Here is a 21,404-nt window from a genome sequence, read left to right as displayed (position 1 = left end):
AGAGGTGAATGTCGGCTATATGAATTATAAAACGTGACCCCGCTCGTTTTTGCGCCACGTCTTTCGTTAACTCCAATACGCCCTATCTTGAGTAGAAATTGCAAACAGCTAATATTATCCATCAATGTCAGTGCATTGTTCATTGAAGAAGCAAACAAGAAGTCCGTGTCCTGTTTCAATAAAGTGAGAGCGTCAAACTGTCCATCTGTAACTCATGTTTTTCACTCAACTCTTTTCTGCCTTTCACTCACTCACTATTCCTTCAAGTTCAACACAGAACAGAGAGAGCTCATTGCCTCTTCACTCCATTGCTCCTCTGTAAGTTCCCACTTCTCACTTTTTAGTACATGCAACTTCTTTAATTACTCCCATTTTTTGTTTCTGGAAAAGGGAAACTTTTAGTTCGTCTCTTGTTCGGTTTCAGATTTTCGTTACGGATAATTTACGATCAGATGCTAAAGGGGATAAACGAACTTTATTTCGAGTTTTGGTGGGGAAGGAGGATTAAGGAGCAATGTTGAGGAGCTCAAACTATTCGTGTCTTGTGCTTCTCACTTGTTTTATTGTCTTTAGTTGCTTGAAAAATGGATTCTCTTCTATTTCTACTATTTTGATCAAAGGGTGCTTCTGATTCCTTTCTCCGAGTCTAATTTTTGCTGTCTTTTTTCTGTCGCTCCGTGACCGCGCAACTATTATTCCCTTGCTGCCTGAATTCTTGAAAATTATAAGATGGTTGCTTTCTACTTTTCATGTTCTAGTTTTAGACCTGTTTTCTTTTCTAGTATTGGTTGTGAATTTGTGACGTTGTTGTTATACATTCATCCTCAAAAGTGGCGTTCTAATTGAGCGCCGCGTTACATTCTTGTGTAAATATTTGGAACAGGAAATGGCTAGGAATCCCTTCTTGTTGGGGTTTCTTTTAGTTTTCTGCATAGCTATTGCAGAAGCAGAATACATTAAATATAAAGATCCCAAACAAGCATTGAATTCTCGAATCAAGGATCTACTGAGCCGGATGACGTTGGAGGAAAAGATTGGCCAAATGGTGCAGATAGACCGCAGCGTTGCTTTGCCTGAGGTGATGAAGAAGCACTTCATTGGTAAACATTACTCTTCTCTCTCTCGTCTCTGTATAAAATATATATAGAAAGAATGGAAGCAGTCCTTCTGCATATATATGAAGATTAGTTGGATTTTAAGGGTAGAGGAAATTTGTCTTGGGCAGGAAGTATATTAAGAGGGGTTGTGAATGTTCCGCCACAAAAGGATTCTGCAGAAACTTGGATTAACATGGTGAATGATCTTCAGAAGGGTTCTTTATCAACTCGGCTTGGAATTCCGTTTATTTTTGGTATCGATGCTGTTCATGGCCACAATAATGTTTACAAAGCAACAATCTTTCCTCACAATGTTGGCCTTGGAGCAACCAGGCAAGTAGATGTCCTCCATTGCTAACATATCACTGAGCTGTAACTTATTTTGTAATCCTAGTCTCAAAGTAATATTGATTGAATTTTAAGTAGATATTGTGCTAAAATTTATTAGCAATAGAGAAATTTGTTTTTTCGACTCTTAACTTTTAGTCGTATTAAGAGATCAACCCATATGAAATTCAAGGAGTAAATATACTGATATCAACTTGATCGAACTTAAAATCAACTAGGGATCCTGAACTTGTTAAAAGGATCGGAGCTGCAACTGCGCTTGAAGTTAGAGCTACAGGCATTCCTTACGTCTTTGCACCTTGTATAGCGGTAACTAAAATAAACTGTATATATCTGATGATTGATATGAACACAAGTCAATTTATGCTGGCACTGAACTTCATATTGATTTTGTCCATGCAGGTCTGCAGAGATCCAAGATGGGGTCGATGTTATGAAAGCTACAGTGAAGATCCCAAGATTGTGCAAGCAATGTCTTAAATTTCAGGTAGACGGGCCATGGGCCCACTCCAACAACACCGATATTGTCCCCATTTGGCCACCTGCTCAATCCGTCAGGTGTGGGGTTTTAATACAAAAGGCATCGGTGTTAGTTAGAATGGGGTAATTCTATATAAATGGCTTGTTCTCAAGCCTTCTGGTTGATGTGGGACAAAGAAATTCTAACACTCCCCCGCACTTGAGACCCCATTTTATAGGTCACACGTGGAGTTCCACACATCGGCAGCCATGTGGAGCCAAGTCGAGGCTCACCCATTTGTGCGGGGCCAAAGGGGACCCACCCGTTCACGTGGATGTACGGACCCGTCCCCTGGCTCTGATACCATCTTAAATTTCAAGTAAACGGGCCATGGGCCCACTCCAACAACACCGATACTGTCCCCACTTGGCCACCTTCTCAATCCGTCAGGTGTGGGGTTTTAATACAAAAGGCCTCGGTGTTAGTTAGAGTGGGGTAATTCTATATAAATGGCTTGTTCTCAATCCTTCTGGCCGATATGGGACAAAGGAATTCTAACAGAGATCATACCTGGCTTACAAGGGGAGATACCAGCTCTGAAAAGGGCATTCCCTTCGTAGCAGGAAAGTAAGAATTTTCATTCCTCGGCTTTTGACTTACTAATTTCTAGTACTAACAAGGGGTGGCTGATGTTTTATTTGGTGACTACGGCTTCACTGGCAAGCTTTCAAGAACTTGGTTCAAAACGGTTGATCAACTACCTATGAATGTTGGGGATGCACACTATGACCCTCTCTTCCCCTTTGGATTTGGGCTCACTACAACACCCAAAAAATTCAACTAGAAAAATCATGTAGCTACTCTTCTTTTTCGGTTTTAATGTGCAAGTTAAATGTCTTTTTTCTATGGACGCTCTGCGCGCGTCTTACGTCATCCTTTACTAAGAGACTTGATTCGAAGTTATTGCTTGAGGTGCAAGTTATACATGTCTTTTTACAATCTATTAGGATTTCTCATAGCTAGTGGTGGCACGATAATTAATTAAATCTTTTGTCAAACAATAAATTTGTTAGAGATGTTAGATTAGGACGTCGATGGGTTGGAACTCATGTCATGGTGCAAGGGTAACACTCTTCTTCACTATTGAGGTGGAGGGCTACTTGCTAATTAATTAAATCTTTTGGCTTTGCTTATATAATTTCCTTTCACAATAATAATATATTAGTGTGACGAATTAAGAAATTCTAGTTACAGTAGAAGCTAGGAAATAAGTTTTTACTTGTTATTGATCACAACAAAATTGGTGACTAATATATCCCACTTTATTTATTCAATTGAAATTATATTTAATCTAATACAAATTACAAATGAGGATTCAAATTTAGGTTATACAGAAAAAAGGAGCACACTACTTTTGCTAACTTAAAGCAAGAAAGAGCACAACGACAGATTTGCTTTTTATTTTTCCCTCCTTTTTCCTTATATATCTCGAAACGGTAAAGATCCACATTTCCACTTGGGGTATCTTGCAACAGAGTTGTCCCCAGAATGTTTGATTTTGAAACAACTAGTCCTTCCATGCATACAGAAGATCATATGAGCCAGTATAGCCGTTGAACCTGGACGGACCGTTCACTTGTATCCGCCATAAACAAACGCTGTCGTCTAGTACACAACCTCCATCCCTTCCTTGGTCGTATATATCGAAATGGTGAAGTTGGCCCGGCCACTCAAAGCTGCAATAAAATAGCGTGGTCCGCCATATGTTTGGATGGAACTTAAATTCGTAGGAGTCAGCAAGGGGGACGGCATGGACACCAAGGTCATCGTCTTTGGATTTGCAGTGAACTTTCAGTGGCGAGTCGCCCGATTGATCCCACAAATAATTTTCGATCACAACAGTTACTGCATCAGACATAATTAGAATCAACATAAGCAGCATTAGCAGCAGTGCATTTCTTGCGAAGAAGGCCATGACCAGTTTGCACTTTGCATCGTTATGTACGGTAGTATTTATATAGCTAGCTAGGTTGGGTGTCGTGTCACGTATGAAAGTGCTTGATTTGCATGGCTAAATTGTGCATGCAGTTTGGCCTCAAGATACGTACAATGCGTGACGAATGAAGAAGCTATAATCACAACGAATTCGTGACTAATAATATATATGAAATTTTCCAATTGGTCGATCACTTTGCTAGCTGCTTGTTTAAAGGAAAATCAAACAAACCATTGTTGTTTCTTTGTTTTTTTTTTTTCCCGAAAATAAAATAAAATTGAATTGGTTGTGTTTCTTTTCTGGATGCTATGTATTTCCTTGATTAAGTGTGTTCAATTAGTTATTTATATATAAGTGCAACATCGGGAGAGATGATTGGGCTACCGAAAAAAGCAATAATCCAAACCAATTCAAGTCATCCAATACTTGTAATATTTAATGTCTTCCATACAAATTTAGGTATAATGAAGGAAAACCATGCATTTGAAGTGCTTCCTGGAAGAAGCACATAACTAATGCTTTTGGAATCCAAAAATAATTTTACCAAAAGTGCTTCCAGTTACTTTAAAAACATTTCCAAACGAGTTTTTTTTTTTTTTATCTCTTTCTCTTTTATGTTTTTTCATTCATTAGAAATTGGAAAGGAAATGAAAAAGTTCCAAATCCAAATTAAGACAGGCTATCTAATGCTCGTAGTATTTAAGGTTACGTAGAATGGAATAATTTTCTCTGTTCTTGATGATTGATGGGTTTTTAGAGTACACAAATTTAAAGAGAAAATAATTGTTTTTGCTATTTTCATGTAAGTTTATAATTTTATATTGAAATCGAGTAGGGATTTGGGAATACCCAGTAAGAGGAGAGAAGACTCTAATTCAAAAGGGTACTCTCTCTCTCTTGTGCCGCCTCCCTCAATCTCATCGCCTTCCCTCAATTTCTAAAACCCCACTAGCCGTTTTCGAGCGATATCGATCTCTGTAACGCAATGCATGCGTGTGTAGTGTAAGGCTGTAATTTGTGGATGAGGCAGGAAGCCAAAATCAAATGTTAAAAGTTGGAACACTTGTTTCTTTCTTTTTAGAAGTTTCCATGCCCTCCTGTTTTGTGTGATCACAATTAAGCCACGTCAACATTTTATTTATTTTTTTATAGAGATAATAAGACAAAAAATGAATAGTAATATAAAATGTTAACGTGGTTTAACCGTGACCACACAAACAAAAGGATACCAGAGGGCATCGAAAATGGGAGGGTAGACAATCCTTGTCTTCTTAATTCACCTACACCAGCAGCATCACTAATGCGGGTGCTAATCTCACCAATAAAGTAAAGATAAGCATGATGAATTATGAGTTCATCCATGAAAGCGAAATGAATGGCAAATAAACAAATTTGGATTCCAGTAAAACTCTCTGCGTCACCTTTCTCTGCCCGCTATCGAATTGACAAATATTTTTTTTTCCAGAAATTGACAAATATATCATCACATCCAAATTTTCAGTCAACTAGCACCTAATTTTTTTTTTCTATAAAGTTCCATTTTCTGCCTCACATTGCTTTCCAAATCCCAAGTCCCAACTCAACTTCTCTCTCTCTCTTCCACAAAGCAGCAGAGCTCATTGCAAACCTCTCTCTCTGCTCATTGCCTATTGGAGTATCGGGTCTCCATTGCTTCTCTGTAAGTTCCACTTCCACATGCTACTAGTTTCTTTTGACAAATGGGAATTTATTAGTTTCCAGAAAGATGAAATGAAATACTTCACTCAGTTGTGATTCAGTTACCTCTCTCTTAGTTGTTGTGTTTTGGTGGTTAATAAGGAGCAACATGCATGTGTTGTGATTGTCACTTGAAGAATAGTAAACTTTTTTTACCCTTTTTTTCATTGCTTGGAAAAGGGTTCTCTTTGATTCTGCATTTTGCTACAAGGTCCTTCTGATTCCTTTCTCTGGGATTAACTTAGGGTGCAGCATTTTTTTGTTAATAAAAGTGGTAACTTTCTATAATTTCCACCATGCAACTAATCTTCCATTGGTGCTTGAATGCTTGAGGTTCATTATATTGTGATTCCTTTCCATTGTTGCCTTAATACTTTTCTTCAAATTTTGTTCATCTTTTAACTGTTTGATGTTCTAATTTTAGGCCTTTTTTATGTTTTCGAATTTCGGTTCACAATGTTCCATAGCTCATCCTCAAACTGGCTTTCTAATTGTGCATTACATTCTTCTGTAAATTTTTTTGGGAACAGGAAATGGCTAGAACTCCCATCTTCTTGATGGGGCTTCTTCTCTCATGTTTCTTCATAGCTATAGCAGAAGCAGAACATATTAGATATAAAGACCCCAAACAGCCGCTGAATACTCGAATCAAGGATCTATTGAGCCGGATGATGTTGGAGGAAAAGATTGGCCAAATGGTGCAGATAGACCGCAGTGTTGCTTCGTCTGAGGTGATGAAGAAATACTTCATCGGTAATCATCACTCTTCTTTCTGTCCTGCCTGTGTATAAATTATATATACATGTGTAACTACAGAAAGAATGGAATGTATCACATATGCATATGCAGATCAGTTAGATTTAAGGAAGAAGAAATTAATCTGTTTTTGGCAGGGAGTATATTAAGCGGGGGTGGGAGCGTTCCAGCACAAAGGGCTTCTCCAGAAGCATGGATTAACATGGTGAATGATTTTCAAAAAGGTTCTTTATCAACCCGGCTTGGAATTCCAATGATTTATGGTATCGATGCAGTTCATGGCCACAACAACGTCTACAAAGCAACAATCTTTCCGCACAATATTGGCCTTGGAGCTACCAGGCAAGTAGATTTGCCTTGAATACCAACATTTCGCTTAGTCTCTTTTGTCAACCTAGTCTCAGCGTTTTGAATTTTGGAGAGAAAAAAACAACCTTTCCTTTCTCTACAATTAAATGAAGAGTTCTACCATGCGATAATTGTCTTATGTGTCCGGTATTTGATCGAGAATTTGACTGAAGCTTTCATTTTTCGTTGGTGCTGACAAATTAAAATTCCAAATACAAATAAGTTTGTGTAAATATGTTCGAGTATATGATGATACTTTAACTAAATGGGATCAATTGAGAAATTTGTTTCTTCAACTGTAAAATTTTAGTCCTCTTAGTAGTTCAAACTTTAAACCATAAGAGTGAATGTATTAATGTCAACTTCCTCGTATTTAAAATCAACCAGGGATCCCGTACTTGTTAAGAGGATCGGAGCTGCAACTGCACTTGAAGCTAGAGCTACAGGCATTCCATATGTCTTCGCACCTTGTATAGCGGTAACTAAAATAAACTGTACATCTGATTAGTACCGACAGAAGTTACTTTAAGCTAAGTTGTACTTCCTCTTAATTTTGTCTTTGCAGGTTTGCAGAGATCCAAGATGGGGTCGATGTTATGAAAGCTACAGTGAAGATCACAAAATTGTTCAAGCAATGACTGAGATCATACCTGGATTACAAGGGGAGTTACCAGCCAACTCTAGAAAGGGCATTCCCTTTGTGGGCGGAAAGTAAGAGTTTTAATTCCTCAGTTTTTTGTCATAGCCTTGTGCTTGATTTATGCTTTTTTTTGGGTCCATTTGTGCTATCAAAGATAAAACGGTCCAACATTTCTAACACATTACAAGAGTTTGAAAGGTCTTATTCTCTTTTGCATAATGTGGCGGTCCACGTTCTCGAAAATGATTGATACTCATCATAATGGTCCTGTGAAAGTTACAGTTTTGGAATATCTTGAAGTTTAACTTGGTTTTAGTTCTATTGGTCCACATAAATCCAACATGCAATGCAAGTACTAGTCGTTTTTTCTTCTCCTTCGCGTGCAGTGATGTTGGCTCTTAGAGGAAGGGAGAGATGATTAGTGTGTTTAAGCACTTTCATTGAAAAATTGGTAGCTTTTTGTAGGAAAAAAGAGGGAAGGTGCTTGTCCAAGCATACTTTGGCACTAGGCTATTTACGGTGGTCACAAAGGCCACCTATAATCCCTATATTGTTGCATTTTGATTTGTCCGAAAAGGACATATTTACAACTGCAATTCTCATGGCACGTTAATTTACTGAAAGATCATCAATCATTGTCAAATTCCAAACAGCACGATTGTGATCCAATTTACGAAGGTGTTTTGTTCATAGTGTTCCGCCATTTCTGTTGGCAGTAAAAAGGTTGCAGCGTGTGCAAAGCATTACGTCGGCGATGGAGGAACAACCAGGGGCATCAACGAGAATAACACTGTGATAAACAGACACGGCTTGCTCAGTATCCACATGCCAGGCTACTATGACTCAATTATCAAAGGGGTTGCAACTATTATGGTATCTTACTCGAGCTGGAATGGAGTAAAGATGCATGCTAATCGCGATCTTGTTACTGGCTTCCTTAAGAACACTCTTCATTTCAGGGTAAGAACGACTCTCTGATGTTCTTTTCGGCCCTATGTCCATTTTACAATAGCCTAAGTAGAAGCTAAAAGCACTGTGAAACTTTGTGGACTATATCAGGGTTTTGTCATCTCAGATTGGGAGGGTAATGACAGGATCACGTCTCCACCTCATGCCAACTACTCATATTCAATTCAAGCAGGCGTCAATGCCGGAATTGACATGGTACTTAACATCTCTGTTGCTTTCCTTTCTTAAGTTCCATAAACTTGATGATGTGTTTGGTCTTCTAACCCCTACTTAATTGCCTGTTACAGGTCATGATTCCATACAACTATACGGAATTTATTGACGGTCTAACCTCCCTGGTGAAAAATGGAATCATTCCCATGAGCAGAATTGATGATGCTGTAAAAAGAATTTTGCGGGTTAAGTTCGTCATGGGCTTATTTGAGGAACCGTTGGCTGATCGCAGCCTGGTCGACCAACTTGGGAGTAAGGTAGACGTTGGTAAATTTATCACCATTCTACAACAATGCAGGAAACTTAATCTGGTTTTTTGTATTACTATTTTCACAGGAACACAGAGAATTAGCTAGGGAAGCTGTGAGGAGATCTCTAGTGCTTCTAAAGAACGGCGAATCTGCTGATGTGCCGTTGCTACCCCTTCCGAAGAAGGCATCTAAAATACTTGTAGCCGGTAGTCATGCAGATAACCTTGGTTATCAGTGTGGTGGGTGGACCATTGAGTGGCAGGGCTTAAGTGGCAACAATCTCACCGAAGGTAAACAAAGATCCTTCTATTTTTGCTGTTATAAAACATAATATCCTCTTGATACATGGTTGCCTATGGAATCTGTCGGGACTCCGAAAAAACTGACCTATTAAACTCTGTAAGAAACTTATTTTTCTAACTCTTTAACAGGCACCACAATTCTTAGTGCCATAAAGAACACAGTGGATCCTCAAACCAAAGTAGTGTACAAGGAGAATCCTGATGCTGACTTTATGAAGTCGAATGATTTTTCATATGCCATCGTTGTGGTAGGGGAACACCCGTATGCAGAGACATTTGGTGACAGCCTAAACTTGACAATACCGGATCCTGGCCCGAGCGCCATCACAAATGTTTGCGGTTCTGTGAAATGTGTTGTTATCGTCATCTCTGGCCGTCCTGTTGTGATCCAACCATATGTTCCCTTGATGGATGCTCTTGTTGCAGCTTGGCTTCCAGGAACGGAAGGGCAGGGCGTAGCTGATGTTTTATTTGGTGACTATGGCTTCACGGGCAAGCTTTCTCGAACCTGGTTCAAAACCGTTGATCAGCTGCCGATGAATGTAGGAGACGCACATTATGACCCTCTCTTCCCCTTTGGATATGGCCTCACTACAACACCGGCCAATTCCAACTAGGAAACTATTTGGCGACTCATCGTCAGTAATTTGCTCATGTCAGCTACTCTTCAATAGTTAATAGAAATCATTTAACTAATCTTCGATAAGTATGTCAGCTACACTTTTTATCAAAGCGTGGAGAGATTATTTAGTATCGTTATATAAGTAGAGAGACTTCCCTGATCACGTCGAATCCTTATGAAAATATAAGTAGAGAGACATTTGAAAGACAAAAAAAGAGACTTCCCTCTACTTGTATAATAACCTATGACGTACTGCTTTATGTTTCGGCCACATTGAAAAATCTCTCCTAAACGTGCCAATCTACACCCTAAAATCGCCCACTCTCTTACACCCCTTCTTGGAGAGTCCGTTAAATCCGTACGAAATATCAACGGGAATATCTCCGTGACGGTACGGTTTTATAACCAGTAACATGAGACATTCAAGAAGAAAAAAGAGAGTTTTCATTTATGCAAATTAAAGATGGGAACTTTAACGAAAAGCACCCGATACTGTTCACTTTAGCGAAAAACCACATTTTTACACTAAAAAGTCAATCTTTGTACCATTCACTTTACCCTTTATTTTGTCCTTATCATTAAGACTCAAAGTTTTCAAGCCCTTTTCATTAGTTTTCCTATTAAAGAATCCCTTAAAGAATATAGTGACAGTTTGTTTCGATTAATAGTGTTACATGCGGACATTATCACAGGAGAACAAAAGGGCTAGAAATGATTCACAAGATTTGCTCGAGTCCCAGAGGTGTCAGTTGTAATCCCCTATACTTATCAGTTACAAATTATCATAGGAGCTAATTTAAGCACCCTTGTTGCTCTGCCACGGCTTGAACACCGCCACCACAATGATTGCAACGATGATAAGAAGAATGAGTATCGCGATGCACATCCATTTCCTCGAATTCTTTTGTAGCTTCTTGGCCTTCTGAAGAGCGGTATTCCCCTGCTGTACATGATCTACTGCACTTGATACCTGCGGAATGAAAGCACAACATACATGATCGTCTACCCAAGTGTGATACAAGAGTTGCACTCCACGTCATGTTTTTACAAATCAACTTCTGTTTTCTTTCGGGTTTGAAACTTTACGAAATTCAGGGGGTCATCATGCTTTGAAATTGTGGTAATTACCTGGGTTTCTATGTTGTCAAGCAATTCCCCTTGTGCATCAACCAGCACCGCCATATCCATAAATATCTGTGCATATGAGTTGGTGTTTAACATATAATATATACTCATGGCGAAACACAAACAGAAAGTTTTCCTTTTAGTTTTGCAGCTATTCTCACAGTCGGCCTCAATAAATCATGGCAATTAAAAGTGGACAATAACTTGGCTATTTTATGAGTTACATGCCTAAACAGAGACTTACCACGTCATGACACAACTTAATAATCTACCGATCCTGCACTTTCTTACAGAAATGCAGAAAGATTTAACAGATTAATGTTATTATATTCATAAGGCAATACCAAATTGAAAACTCTAAATTAAAAGGCCTGTTGGTTCTGGTACTTTCACGTGATGGATTCCCTTGTCCTCCGTCATTGCTAGTCTGAAGACGGCTACTCCATTGCCATCCTCTATTTTTTGTATGCCTTAATGGCTTTTTGTAGCTAGTGTTATCTTCTCTTCCTGAGATTTACTTTCTCTGTATGGTTGGTATCACTATGTATCCCCAGCTGGGATCAGAGTCTTCTATGACTCCACTTGTACTTGTTATCTCTTTCAATATATTTCCTCATTTTTTCCAAAAATTAAAAGGCCTATGCTAGACATCTGTATTGTATAGCAACTTCATGTCTTCATCAGAGAGTACGCATCATTGCACAAACTAAGAAGATACCTGTTGTAAATCGAGAAGCTTCTTCTCAAGATCTCTAACAGCATCATGTCGCTCTTGAATTTCGGCCAGAGTGTCCATTATCTACAATTTGATACACAATTTTGGATGTGATCAATCTTAATCAGAAAATTCAATGTTTCAACAACCCAAGCTAACAAATTTACGAGAGGAGTTAGGAGCTTGGAATTAATTGTTCAGAGTGTCAAAAAGTTTGTCAAGTTTGTGAGAGAATTCAGAATTTTGATCATAAAATGTGCTTATTCGGGGGCAGAGAATAAAAAGGGGAAATTGACAAACCTGGCCTCGCCCTTGTTCCTGGATTGCCTTTTGGAAAATTTGTTCACTGTCCCCTGTCTCGATTAATCTTTCAATTGTCTGTACAATGTTAAATGATTAGAAAATGAGCTTTCACAATGGTATAGATATACCATATTTCAACAGTGCAATAAGCTTTACCTCTTCATCAGCTCTTGCGCCCGTCACTGACGATAACAAAAAGCAAGAAAAATAAAATATAAAATCAGATCATGGAAAATCAAGTAGATGTTCTAAAAATAGCAGCGATTCATGAGTGGCAAGTGAGGGGTTCAAACCTGTAAAAACTCGCCTCTCGACAACATCACGATACTCTTGATGGATGGTTTCCCTTAGAGTCTGCATATTTTGGAAGTTAAAAAATTTAGTGATGAAAGAAATAAAGAAACAGACATTAAAACAAAATGCATGTGTGGGTGCGTGTGGCCTACCTGAAATTCAGCCATCTTGTCCTTTAATTTCTTTTTCAAGGCACTGCAACAATAGATAACAGTGGACACTTGACAATGTTGGATTCAGTTGAGTTGACAAATTAATAAAAGATTTCTCAAACAAAGCATGTGTGAGGGAAAATTATTGGTGATCCCACAACTTAGGAGATACCAAAAGGAAATGAGGGGAAACAGGCATAAGGCATTTCAAAGGAAATTGTTGAAATACGAACTTACAGGGTTGTTGCTGTTCGGGATCTATCTACACCTGTTCCTTTTCCGCAACCAGCCTTCTGTCTATTTGCTAAATTCTGGACCCAGAAGGAAAGGTTAGTCCAACAAGCAAAATTACAGTGAACCACAGAAATAAAACCAAGCTTTCTGTTGAGTCAGGTTTTACCTCTTTGTCAAGTTCTTCAATTTTTGACTTTATCCAACGAGCAACTTTTCCAACTTCATCGACATCTTTTTCCATCCGTTGCTTGATTGCTGCACATGGTGAAAGGATCCATCATCTTTGTTGGGTTAATGAGGAAGGAAAAAATAAGTTGATGGATGCAAACAGAAGAAAGAACACCAGCAGAGGGAAACTGATTACAGGCGTTCTTTTTCAAAAATTATGAGAAAACACGCTAGAATAATTTCTGACATCTCCTGTCCTGCATGCATATCGTTTCCTCCCTTCATTTTAATCCATAGACATCATTACAGAACTATGAAAGGAACAAGCATACATAACATAAAAGAAAAATACGAATATAAGCATGAAAGATTCACGTGATTATCAAATTAATTAAACAAGTTTGAGATTACATTTCATTGAAGGAGCCTTAGTAATAGCCTTGGACTCCTCATGTGCACCCTGCAGACAAAAGCGATTAAAAGTGATAAAAAAAAGTGCATTTAATTTTTAATTTTTTATATCTCAAAGAATCATTACAACTATAATGCTCTCTAATTTTTTTAAGCTATTGCATAAGGCACAAAAATGTAAACACAGGAATTTTCCAAAATAACAGTTTCACAATATTTAAATTAGTGGGTACAAACACAGTAAATTTACCAATCTGGATGATGCATTATTTTGCAAATAAACAATACTCAGTCCAGTTGCTATACAATTCTATGTTACCTACACTGCAGTATGACGTTTATATGTTCGGTTTAGTTACAGTTATACTTGTTCATAACCTTATCACTAAATTCCCAATTTGATGAAAACGATATGTAACTAGAAATCCGTTAATGATATCACCACATATTGGCACCATGCATGCAATTACAAAGACGACAACATTATCAAACCAAAACAGGACTCAAATCTTTGAGCTTCTTGGATAAGTAAATTCACTCTCAATTAAGTTTAACGGTTGATGTCATCAGCACAACATGAAATGAGACCAAGTTAAGAGTAGTTAGTCTATACATTTTAGACAGAACCCAACCAATTAGGAACTATGACAGCTGAGGCTAACAAAAAAACCTTCATGGTGCTGGCAAGGTAAGGAAAACATATTGGAAAGCATAATACCTGGAGCTTTTTCAAAAGCTTATCAAGCTTCTCATTTTGCTTCTCGATCTCTTGAACCTGGAGACAAAAATCATGAAAGCATTAGACAGAATCAACAGAAAGTAAACATAACACATATGTACAGAATAATTATCTATGGAAAAAGTAACGGAAAGAGAAATAATTGCGTTTCATGCATTTAAGGGATATTAAAGAAAAATAAGTCAAGGAAGCTAAAGCACCTTTTTGAAGAAATTCTCCAAACCAAGTTCTCCAGAATTCATTGAAGCATGTGCTCCTAGTTCAATATCCCCATCTCTCGAAGCTTGACCCCGAGGGATCTCAAAAGTATCCTGCAAGCAGTAATTAGGTCATAAATGTACTTGAACAAAACCTTAATCCCAAATCCGATTGCTTGAGTTCAATGGGGTTTAGGAAAGAAAGATAAAAGGAAAGAAAAGGCATGATAACTATGACTTGAACTTACGTAACGACATGACACTACTAAATTTCTAAGAACACATTTTGGTATATAATTAGTATATACAAGCAAACACCAAACATAGCAAGAAAAACCGAGCCTCAATCGCAGATTAAATGGCTTGGGTATATGTCAAGTGTTATTCAGCAGTTCTGCATTATGTAAAAGTACAATACTTGCTTTGCAACTTCCATCATTGTCCTTATCGTTAATCATTTCAAATCCAAAAATGAGAAAAAGGGAAGTACTTCTCACAAATTAAAACAAGTTTCGTTTATAAAGATCTTAAGTGATTCAAACACCAATGCCGACGAACTCTGTTCAAAAGCTGAGAAACCAAAAACAACACAGGAAAATAAAAGGAAAAGAATCCAAATTGTTCAATTTTCTCAGTATAGGGTAACACCAAACTGTTCGAAAGCTGCAGTAGCCGGTGTTGATTGCGCTGCAATGAAAGATGTTTGTACCATACTTGATCAATTCTAAAACTACCAAGCATCGATCAATGTTATACTGTCAAGAATCCAGAAGAGTTCCTTCCAACCAAAAGGCCAATCACAGTACAACATGTGTCTACATCAAAAGCTAATCACAACACGACATGTGTCAATATCAGAACAAAGCTAGAAACTCTCTTTTATAAAAGAAGATCATTCTTCCACAATATTTTCTAATGTCATTTGTACTAAATCATTCACTAGTACTCACAAAATAAGCTTGAACCTATGCCCTTGTGTAAATCGGGTAAACCACGTACATCTTGTTTGTGTTTGTTTCTCTGTCTCTATCCATTTACATACTTATCCACACTAACCAAAGCAATCTAACGAAGATCACATTCTTAACATTTTCTGTTGTACCAAAGTCCACACTGATTTTGATTTTGTGGATCTACAAAATAAAACCCACCACTTCCATTCCCTAAAGCACAATGCAAAATCCCATGATTCAAAAACTTTCAATTCTTCCATCAATTTCCCTCCTTTTTCTCACTAACCAAAACCCCATAAGCCAAAAATTCAAAAAACTCATTAAAAAAGCAGATCCAATAACATCAAACGCAGCCGGATCATGACAAAAACAGAGCATCAAAACCTCCAAACATGCCCAAACATACAAACCATGGCATAAATTAATGAAAGAAAATCAAATACATTACCGTTAGCAGGTCGTTCATTGTCGAGGGCAGCTGACAAATGCAACAAAGAAAAACTACAGCTTGCGAAGAAATTTAACAAAAACTAAAAATTTAAGAAAAAAAAATTGAAGGTTTTTCCCCTGTGAGGGACCTGGTTAATTGAAAAAACCAGGCCACTGTTAGGGTTTCCAGAGGAGAGGGAGAGCGAAACCAAATGAAAGGAAAGGAAAGAAAGAAAGAAAGACGTTGCTTTTTGCGCTGGAGATGTTGCAGCAGTGGGGAGAGAGAGAGATCAGAGACAGAACGTGATTTTCTTTTCTGTTTTAAATTTCTCATTTTGTTTTCAGTAAATTCGTTTGTTACTTTTTTATTTTTAAATTATTATTGATTTGTTACTCAATGTGCGAATTTTCAAAAAATGATATTATCAACTTGAATGATAGATTTTTCAGTGTAATCAGTACATTGAGTGGTACATCATGTGTTACTATATAAATATTGAGATATATATGCTAAAATGTTAATAAATTAAAAACTAAAATTTTCTACCACTCCTATTAAAACACGTGGTGTACCACTTCTGTTCTCATCACAACTAAAATTTTCTCCTCATAAAGAAGTGGATTAAGCTTTACAATAATTAACAATAATATAGTACAAATTTATTTTTTACGAAAATTAAACTTAAAATTTATCACTTGCAAACAAAAATAAAGAAAAATACTATTAGTACGAAATGACCTTAACCTAGGAAATTTGAAAGAGAAAGAAGTGGCACTTTCTATTTTTAAATGACGAAAGTGGCCTTTTGATTTCGGCTGTTTTTCTCTACTTACATTACACGACAGCCATTGAAAAACTAGGTAGCATGTGTTATGTCGGTCATGGCGGTGGACCTACGAGGTTCCACAAGTACATTTATATTAAACTAGGGTGCCTTTAATTACGCTCAATTGTTTTCTAAATTCACATTATTTAGTTTCTTCTTTGATAGTTTTTTTAGAAGGTTAAAAATCTATTAGTACACCTATAAACATTTAAATTGTTCCTTATCAAACCCAATTTGGATAACTTAACTTTTAAGTTTATTATGCATCATCAAAACTTACAAGTTCATAATGAATGTTAAAAATTCTTGATAAAAAGGACATGAATTATTGACTAAGGTTCAGTCCGATTGCACTTATCCTTGTGCATTCAACCTCAAATCTTGGACTATGGTTATGTAGAGAAAAAAAAAATTCAATCATGGTTGTTTAATAAATAATACTGGACGGTGAAAGAAGTTCACTCGATCAACATCTAAAATCTATAATTTTATTTTGTTTTTAATTCACTTATCTTTATATATAAAGCCAACAACAACTCATTTGGGGTCACAAACTTCATCAAAAAATAAGTGGACAGAAATGCCGCTCAAACAAAGCAACCCAAAATAATGCATCAAATATGATAGGGTTATTTTTGTCATTTTAAAAGTATTTTTTTAATAATTATTTTTTTGTACATTATTTTTTTTATTTTATAATTAGTACCTTACAATAGGCTAGTAATAATGTGTTTCAACAAGTTGTTCATTAAATATTATTTTTTCAATTTTTAAATACGTTCAAAACATCTTAAGATGCATGTAATGCTGGTTATAAAAAATGTTTTTCACACGCACATAATAATGTGATTAAATTAGTTGTCAAATGATTGTTTTTTTTTTCTTTCGAACAAACGATATTATCTACACTAAAGGGGAGGGAGTGAGCTTAGTCTTACAATGAGCTAGCAATAATGTGATTCAATCAGTTGTTTATTAAATATTATTTTCTCTATTCTTAATGTAAATTCAATAGAGACAGATTATTCATTTGCTTCAAATATTTGACTTTCTTTTTATCAATTTACGCATATAAATACATTTAAAACATGTAAATCGTAAGTCGTGATTAAAAAAATGTTGTCTTAACGAAGGGCAAGAAGGAAAGTACAAAATTGATTAAAAGTTTGGCACCCTAAAAATACAGACCAAAAAATACTATTGGAACAAGAAGGGAGGTTGCGATGTGAAATTGACCGGAAGGTAGGGAGGGGTGAGGGGTTCAGACTTGGAAGAAGACTTAAGAGCTAAGTAAATTTTCTGATCCAAGTCGTCGACGTTGGAGTTTCGGAGAAAACACACAAAACAAAACGCCACGTATTGGGTACGCACGCTACGCAGAAGAATCAAGAAGGTGTCGGTCCTTTGCGTGTCGACGAAAATACCGACAGGTGGCCGCCCGTGGCACAATCAATCCAATGCCCAACAGCTTTCCGTATTTCCAATTATGTTTATATATCGGTCAATTTGCACATCGACTCGATCGAAGCTAACACAATTTGCAAAGGAAACCAAAGCTTTCTCTCTCTCTCTCTCTCTCTCTCAAGAAACACTTAAGTTACTGAAGAAGGCGGCAGTCAAACCAGAGCTTCCTTGAGGTACTGACGATTCGTTACTCCAATCAATTCCGGTTACGGATTAGTAAACGTGTAGTTTTTGTGATCGATCGTGAATGCGTGTTATGAAATTGTGATTCTTTCTTGTTGCTTTTATTTGATGTTATTGTGTTGATTTGTGTACTGCTTTCGCAATTTCTTGAGGACAAAATTGTTGCTTTATTTACTCATTCGCGTTCAATTGTATCAATTTAATTACTTTGTGGGAATTTGGAGAAAAACGTTATCGAATTGTGCTCAAATCACCGTTCAGAAATCGATTTGATATGCTTTCCTTTCCCTTACAACAGAATCGTGTTCGTGTCTTGAGAATCCTGACTGTTTATATGGAAATCTCTCTGTTGGATGAAAGTGATAGGTTTTCCATTAAGTGTAGGACAAAGTAGGGGTCGATTAAAGTGGCTAAAATTAGGGAACTCAGAGTTTGAGTTCCATCCTCCGAACCTTTGCAAGTTTGGGGAAATCTTAAGCCCTATGTGTATCGGCTGTGTATTTCGAAAAATGACAACAAAATGTTAACTAGAGCTAGATTCTTTTGGAACACTCTTTCGCCCTTTATCGACTGTTGCTTGCCGCCAAAGATATGCATAACCTTGTCCCGGATCTGTACTCTGTGTTTTGTGATGGTGAACTGAAAGTAAGCATGGTCTGCAATGTGCCGAGTATTAGCAAGCAGAAGGGATTTATACTTTTTTTTAGTTACTTCGTTTTGTACATCACCAAGTTCAGCTTCTTTTTTTTTTTTTTTTTAATCTACTGAATTTGTTTTCCGGATTACTGATCGCACGGTTAATTTGTTTTAGGGATCTCAGGTTCGGAGGAAACTGTTTTGCGTTTCGAGTTTTGGCAAATAGTCTGTAGATGGAAGACAAAACTGAATATAAACGAGAAGAAATTGAAAAGGTTCAAAAGGAAGAACGGTTTATGGTGATGAAGACCAAGGATGTAGAACCAGGCGACCTGAAGGAGGAGAAGACTGAAGTGGAACTTGAATCTAAGACCAAGTCAGTGGTAAAAGAAAAGTCGAAACATGAAAAGGATGAGGATAAACATAAGGATGCAGATGAGGAGAAATCGAAGAAGAAGGATAAAGACAAAACGAAGAAGGAAAAGAAGAAAGAGAAGGATAATGAAGCGGGAGAGAGTGAAGAAGATAAAAAGGAGGACAAGGAAGAGAAGAAGAAAAAGAACAAGGAGAAGAACGAAGATAAAGAAGATGATATAGAAGGGGGAGAAAAAGAGAAAAAGAAGAAGGATAAGAAGGACAAAGGTAAAGATTTAGAGGAAGGGGAAAAGGTGGATGATGAAAAAGAAGGGAAGAAGAAGGAGAAGAAAGACAAGGATGAGGAAAACGACGGTGATGATAAGAAAAAAGGAAAGATGAAGAAAGACGAGGATGAGAAAAAGAAGAAACACAAGGGCGATGATGAAAAAGAGAAGAAGAGCGATGAGGTAAAAGGTGACTACGATAAAAAAGAAGGGGAGAAGAAGAAAGACAAGGACGATAAAAAGAAGAAACACAAGGGTGGTGGTGATGAAAAAGGGAAGAAGAGCGATGAGGTAAAAGGTGACGACAATAAAAAAGGAGAGAAGAAGAAAGAGAAGGATGATAAAAAGAAGAAACACAAGGATGGTGGTGATGAAAAAGAGAAGAAGAGCGATGAACAAAAAGATGACAAGAAAGAAGGAAAGAAGAAGAAAGACAAGGAGGACAAAAAGAAGAAACACAAAAATGAAGAGGATGAGGAGGAGGTCAAGGCTGAAGTTACTTCCAGGGAGATTGACATTGAAGATAATGTAAAGGAATCAAAGGGTGAAGCAGAGGAGACGCATAAGGATGAAGGAAAGGACGATAAAAAGAAGAAACACAAGGGCGGTGATGATGAAACAGAGAAGAAGAGTGATGAGGTAAAAGGTGACGATGATAAAAAAGAAGGGGAGAAGAAGAAAGACGATAAAAAGAAGAAACACAAGGGTGGTGATGGCGAAAAGGAGAAGAGCGATGAAGTAAAAGGTGACGGCAATAAAAAAGAAGGGGAGAAGAAGAAAGACAAGGATGATAAAAAGAAGAAACACAAGGACGGTGATGATGAAAAAGAGAAGAAGAGCGATGAGCAAAAAGATGACAAAAAAGAAGGAAAGAAGAAGAAGGACAAGGAGGACAAAAAGAAGAAACACAAAAATGAAGAGGATGAGGAGGAGGTCAAGGCTGAAGTTACTTCCAGGGAGATTGACACTGAAGAAAATGTAAAGGAATCAAAGGGTGAAGAAGAGGAGGAGACGCAGAAAGATGAAGGAAAGGAGGGTAAAGAGAAGAAAGATAAAGAGAAAAAGGTGAAGGGGGAGAAGGGGGAGAAGGGCGAGAAGAAAAGGAAAGTCGATAAAAAGGACAAAGGCAGTGATGTTGTAAAGCTGAAACAGAAGCTAGAGAAGATCAATGGCAAAATAGAAGGCCTACTTGAGAAAAAGTCAGACATCATGAGGCAGATAAAAGAAGCTGAAAGTGCAAGCCTCACTGTTGCTGAGAAGCCCACAGAAGCAGCAGCATAGCAATCTTTGGTAGCGCATTTCACCTCTCTATACTATGGTCCATACTTTGTGTTTAATATTACTTGAATAAAGTGTTCCTGGTAACGAATAAACGTAATCTGTTAGTGTGGTTTTCTTATGTTGTGCAATTTAGAAGTGATCCATGTGTAAACTGATGTTTTGTGTAGACACCTCACATTTCGGTGGGTGTTAGGGCAGCGGAATATGTACCAGAGGAAACCCAGTAAGCTGGAGTGGGTTGGTATGTGTATCAACTTACAGGACTATGATGGGAGGTTTCGGTAGGATGTAAATTACTTGAAATTTTGTTTTGCTTGTAAACAAAGAGGCTGTATAACTTTTTATATGAAATTACAAATTACAGTTGTATGCATGTGATATTTTCTCTGTATTCAAGACTTGTTTTCTTCTGAGAAAGCATGCAGCTGCCGCCTGAATTTCCTTCTGTTCGAGTTGTTTTCTTCTGTTCAAGACTTGTTTTGGAGCTGTTGAGGCTGCTATATTTTTTCCGGGTTAACTAGTTTTGCCCTTTTGAGTTTTAAAGAGTGACATACAGAGAGCCACAAATTGCTCGAGCGGTGGTGGCATATGCCTCGATTGTTTGCATATTTCTCCAGCGAAGTAAATTTTCTAAATGGACCTCTGTGCACGGGCGAGGAGCCTCTCCTACATAAAAGCTAGTTTGGATGTGCTTTTAAAATGACTAAAAGTGTTTTTAGATAAACTTGTTTTAGTTTCCAAAAGCACTTGAAGTGTTTTTTGCAAGAAGCATCAATTATATACTTCTTCCAAGAAGCATTTTAAATGTTTTTCAGGATTAATTTGCATTTTTACTAAATATTGGTTCTAAAAACATTTTCATCAAAAACACTTACGATCATTTTAAAAACACATTCAAACGAGCTCTAACATTGCAGTTCAAAATTTGAACAAA

At 37.3% G+C, this 21,404-nt stretch overlaps 3 protein-coding genes across 8 annotated transcripts; 2 read left to right on the top strand and 1 right to left on the bottom strand.

The window, feature by feature from the left end:
• The first annotated feature begins 152 nt into the window (after positions 1 to 152).
• LOC126600068 (uncharacterized) lies at positions 153 to 9,792 on the top strand. 4 transcript variants are annotated; one of them, XM_050266585.1, is made up of 10 exons: positions 153 to 318; positions 884 to 1,100; positions 1,226 to 1,430; positions 1,664 to 1,754; positions 7,287 to 7,432; positions 8,078 to 8,321; positions 8,421 to 8,525; positions 8,618 to 8,800; positions 8,880 to 9,084; positions 9,226 to 9,792. In XM_050266585.1, exons 2-10 carry the CDS (start codon positions 887 to 889, stop codon positions 9,711 to 9,713), a joined length of 1,881 nt encoding a protein of 626 aa, XP_050122542.1. In that variant the 5' UTR covers positions 153 to 318; positions 884 to 886; the 3' UTR covers positions 9,714 to 9,792. The 4 variants fall into 4 exon arrangements, with proteins under 4 accessions (XP_050122542.1, XP_050122544.1, XP_050122543.1 ...); XM_050266584.1 differs by lacking the exons at positions 153 to 318; positions 884 to 1,100; positions 1,226 to 1,430; positions 1,664 to 1,754 and adding exons at positions 5,304 to 5,579; positions 6,148 to 6,370; positions 6,511 to 6,715; positions 7,109 to 7,199; XM_050266587.1 differs by lacking the exons at positions 153 to 318; positions 884 to 1,100; positions 1,664 to 1,754 and having other exon boundaries at positions 1,303 to 1,440; positions 7,297 to 7,432.
• Positions 9,793 to 10,350: 558 nt separating this feature from the next.
• Positions 10,351 to 15,758, bottom strand: LOC126600073 (syntaxin-132-like). The gene is made up of 13 exons (XM_050266592.1): positions 15,458 to 15,758; positions 14,060 to 14,170; positions 13,839 to 13,895; positions 13,121 to 13,169; positions 12,708 to 12,796; positions 12,545 to 12,618; positions 12,308 to 12,350; positions 12,155 to 12,215; positions 12,018 to 12,043; positions 11,859 to 11,936; positions 11,562 to 11,642; positions 10,847 to 10,912; positions 10,351 to 10,688 (listed from the first exon to the last, which is right to left on the bottom strand). Exons 1-13 carry the CDS (start codon positions 15,473 to 15,475, stop codon positions 10,515 to 10,517), a joined length of 927 nt encoding a protein of 308 aa, XP_050122549.1. The 5' UTR covers positions 15,476 to 15,758; the 3' UTR covers positions 10,351 to 10,514.
• Positions 15,759 to 17,734: 1,976 nt separating this feature from the next.
• LOC126600993 (spore wall protein 2-like) lies at positions 17,735 to 20,843 on the top strand. 3 transcript variants are annotated; one of them, XM_050267692.1, is made up of 3 exons: positions 17,735 to 17,902; positions 18,724 to 19,379; positions 19,488 to 20,843. In XM_050267692.1, exons 2-3 carry the CDS (start codon positions 18,782 to 18,784, stop codon positions 20,468 to 20,470), a joined length of 1,581 nt encoding a protein of 526 aa, XP_050123649.1. In that variant the 5' UTR covers positions 17,735 to 17,902; positions 18,724 to 18,781; the 3' UTR covers positions 20,471 to 20,843. The 3 variants fall into 3 exon arrangements, with proteins under 3 accessions (XP_050123649.1, XP_050123647.1, XP_050123648.1); XM_050267690.1 differs by having other exon boundaries at positions 18,724 to 20,843; XM_050267691.1 differs by having other exon boundaries at positions 17,747 to 17,902; positions 18,733 to 20,843.
• Positions 20,844 to 21,404: the final 561 nt, after the last annotated feature.

The sequence above is a fragment of the Malus sylvestris genome, chromosome 14, assembly GCF_916048215.2.
Source record: "Malus sylvestris chromosome 14, drMalSylv7.2, whole genome shotgun sequence".
In the NCBI taxonomy this organism is placed as follows: domain Eukaryota; kingdom Viridiplantae; phylum Streptophyta; class Magnoliopsida; order Rosales; family Rosaceae; genus Malus; species Malus sylvestris.
Note: the sequence above shows the minus strand (reverse complement) of the source record. Positions and strands in the feature narration are given on the sequence as shown.

Excerpts from the sequence above, each read along its gene's own strand:
- LOC126600993 (XM_050267690.1), top strand. The coding sequence starts at position 18,782 with ATGGAAGACAAAACTGAATATAAACGAGAAGAAATTGAAAAGGTTCAA.
- LOC126600068 (XM_050266584.1), top strand. The coding sequence starts at position 6,151 with ATGGCTAGAACTCCCATCTTCTTGATGGGGCTTCTTCTCTCATGTTTC. Across the intron at positions 6,371-6,510 it reads GATGAAGAAATACTTCATCG|GGAGTATATTAAGCGGGGGT; the intron begins GTAATCATCACT and ends TGTTTTTGGCAG. Across the intron at positions 6,716-7,108 it reads ATTGGCCTTGGAGCTACCAG|GGATCCCGTACTTGTTAAGA; the intron begins GCAAGTAGATTT and ends AAAATCAACCAG.
- LOC126600073 (XM_050266592.1), bottom strand. Across the intron at positions 12,351-12,544 it reads TCCCGAACAGCAACAACCCT|TGCCTTGAAAAAGAAATTAA; the intron begins GTAAGTTCGTAT and ends CTATTGTTGCAG. Across the intron at positions 10,689-10,846 it reads TTGACAACATAGAAACCCAG|GTATCAAGTGCAGTAGATCA; the intron begins GTAATTACCACA and ends TTCATTCCGCAG.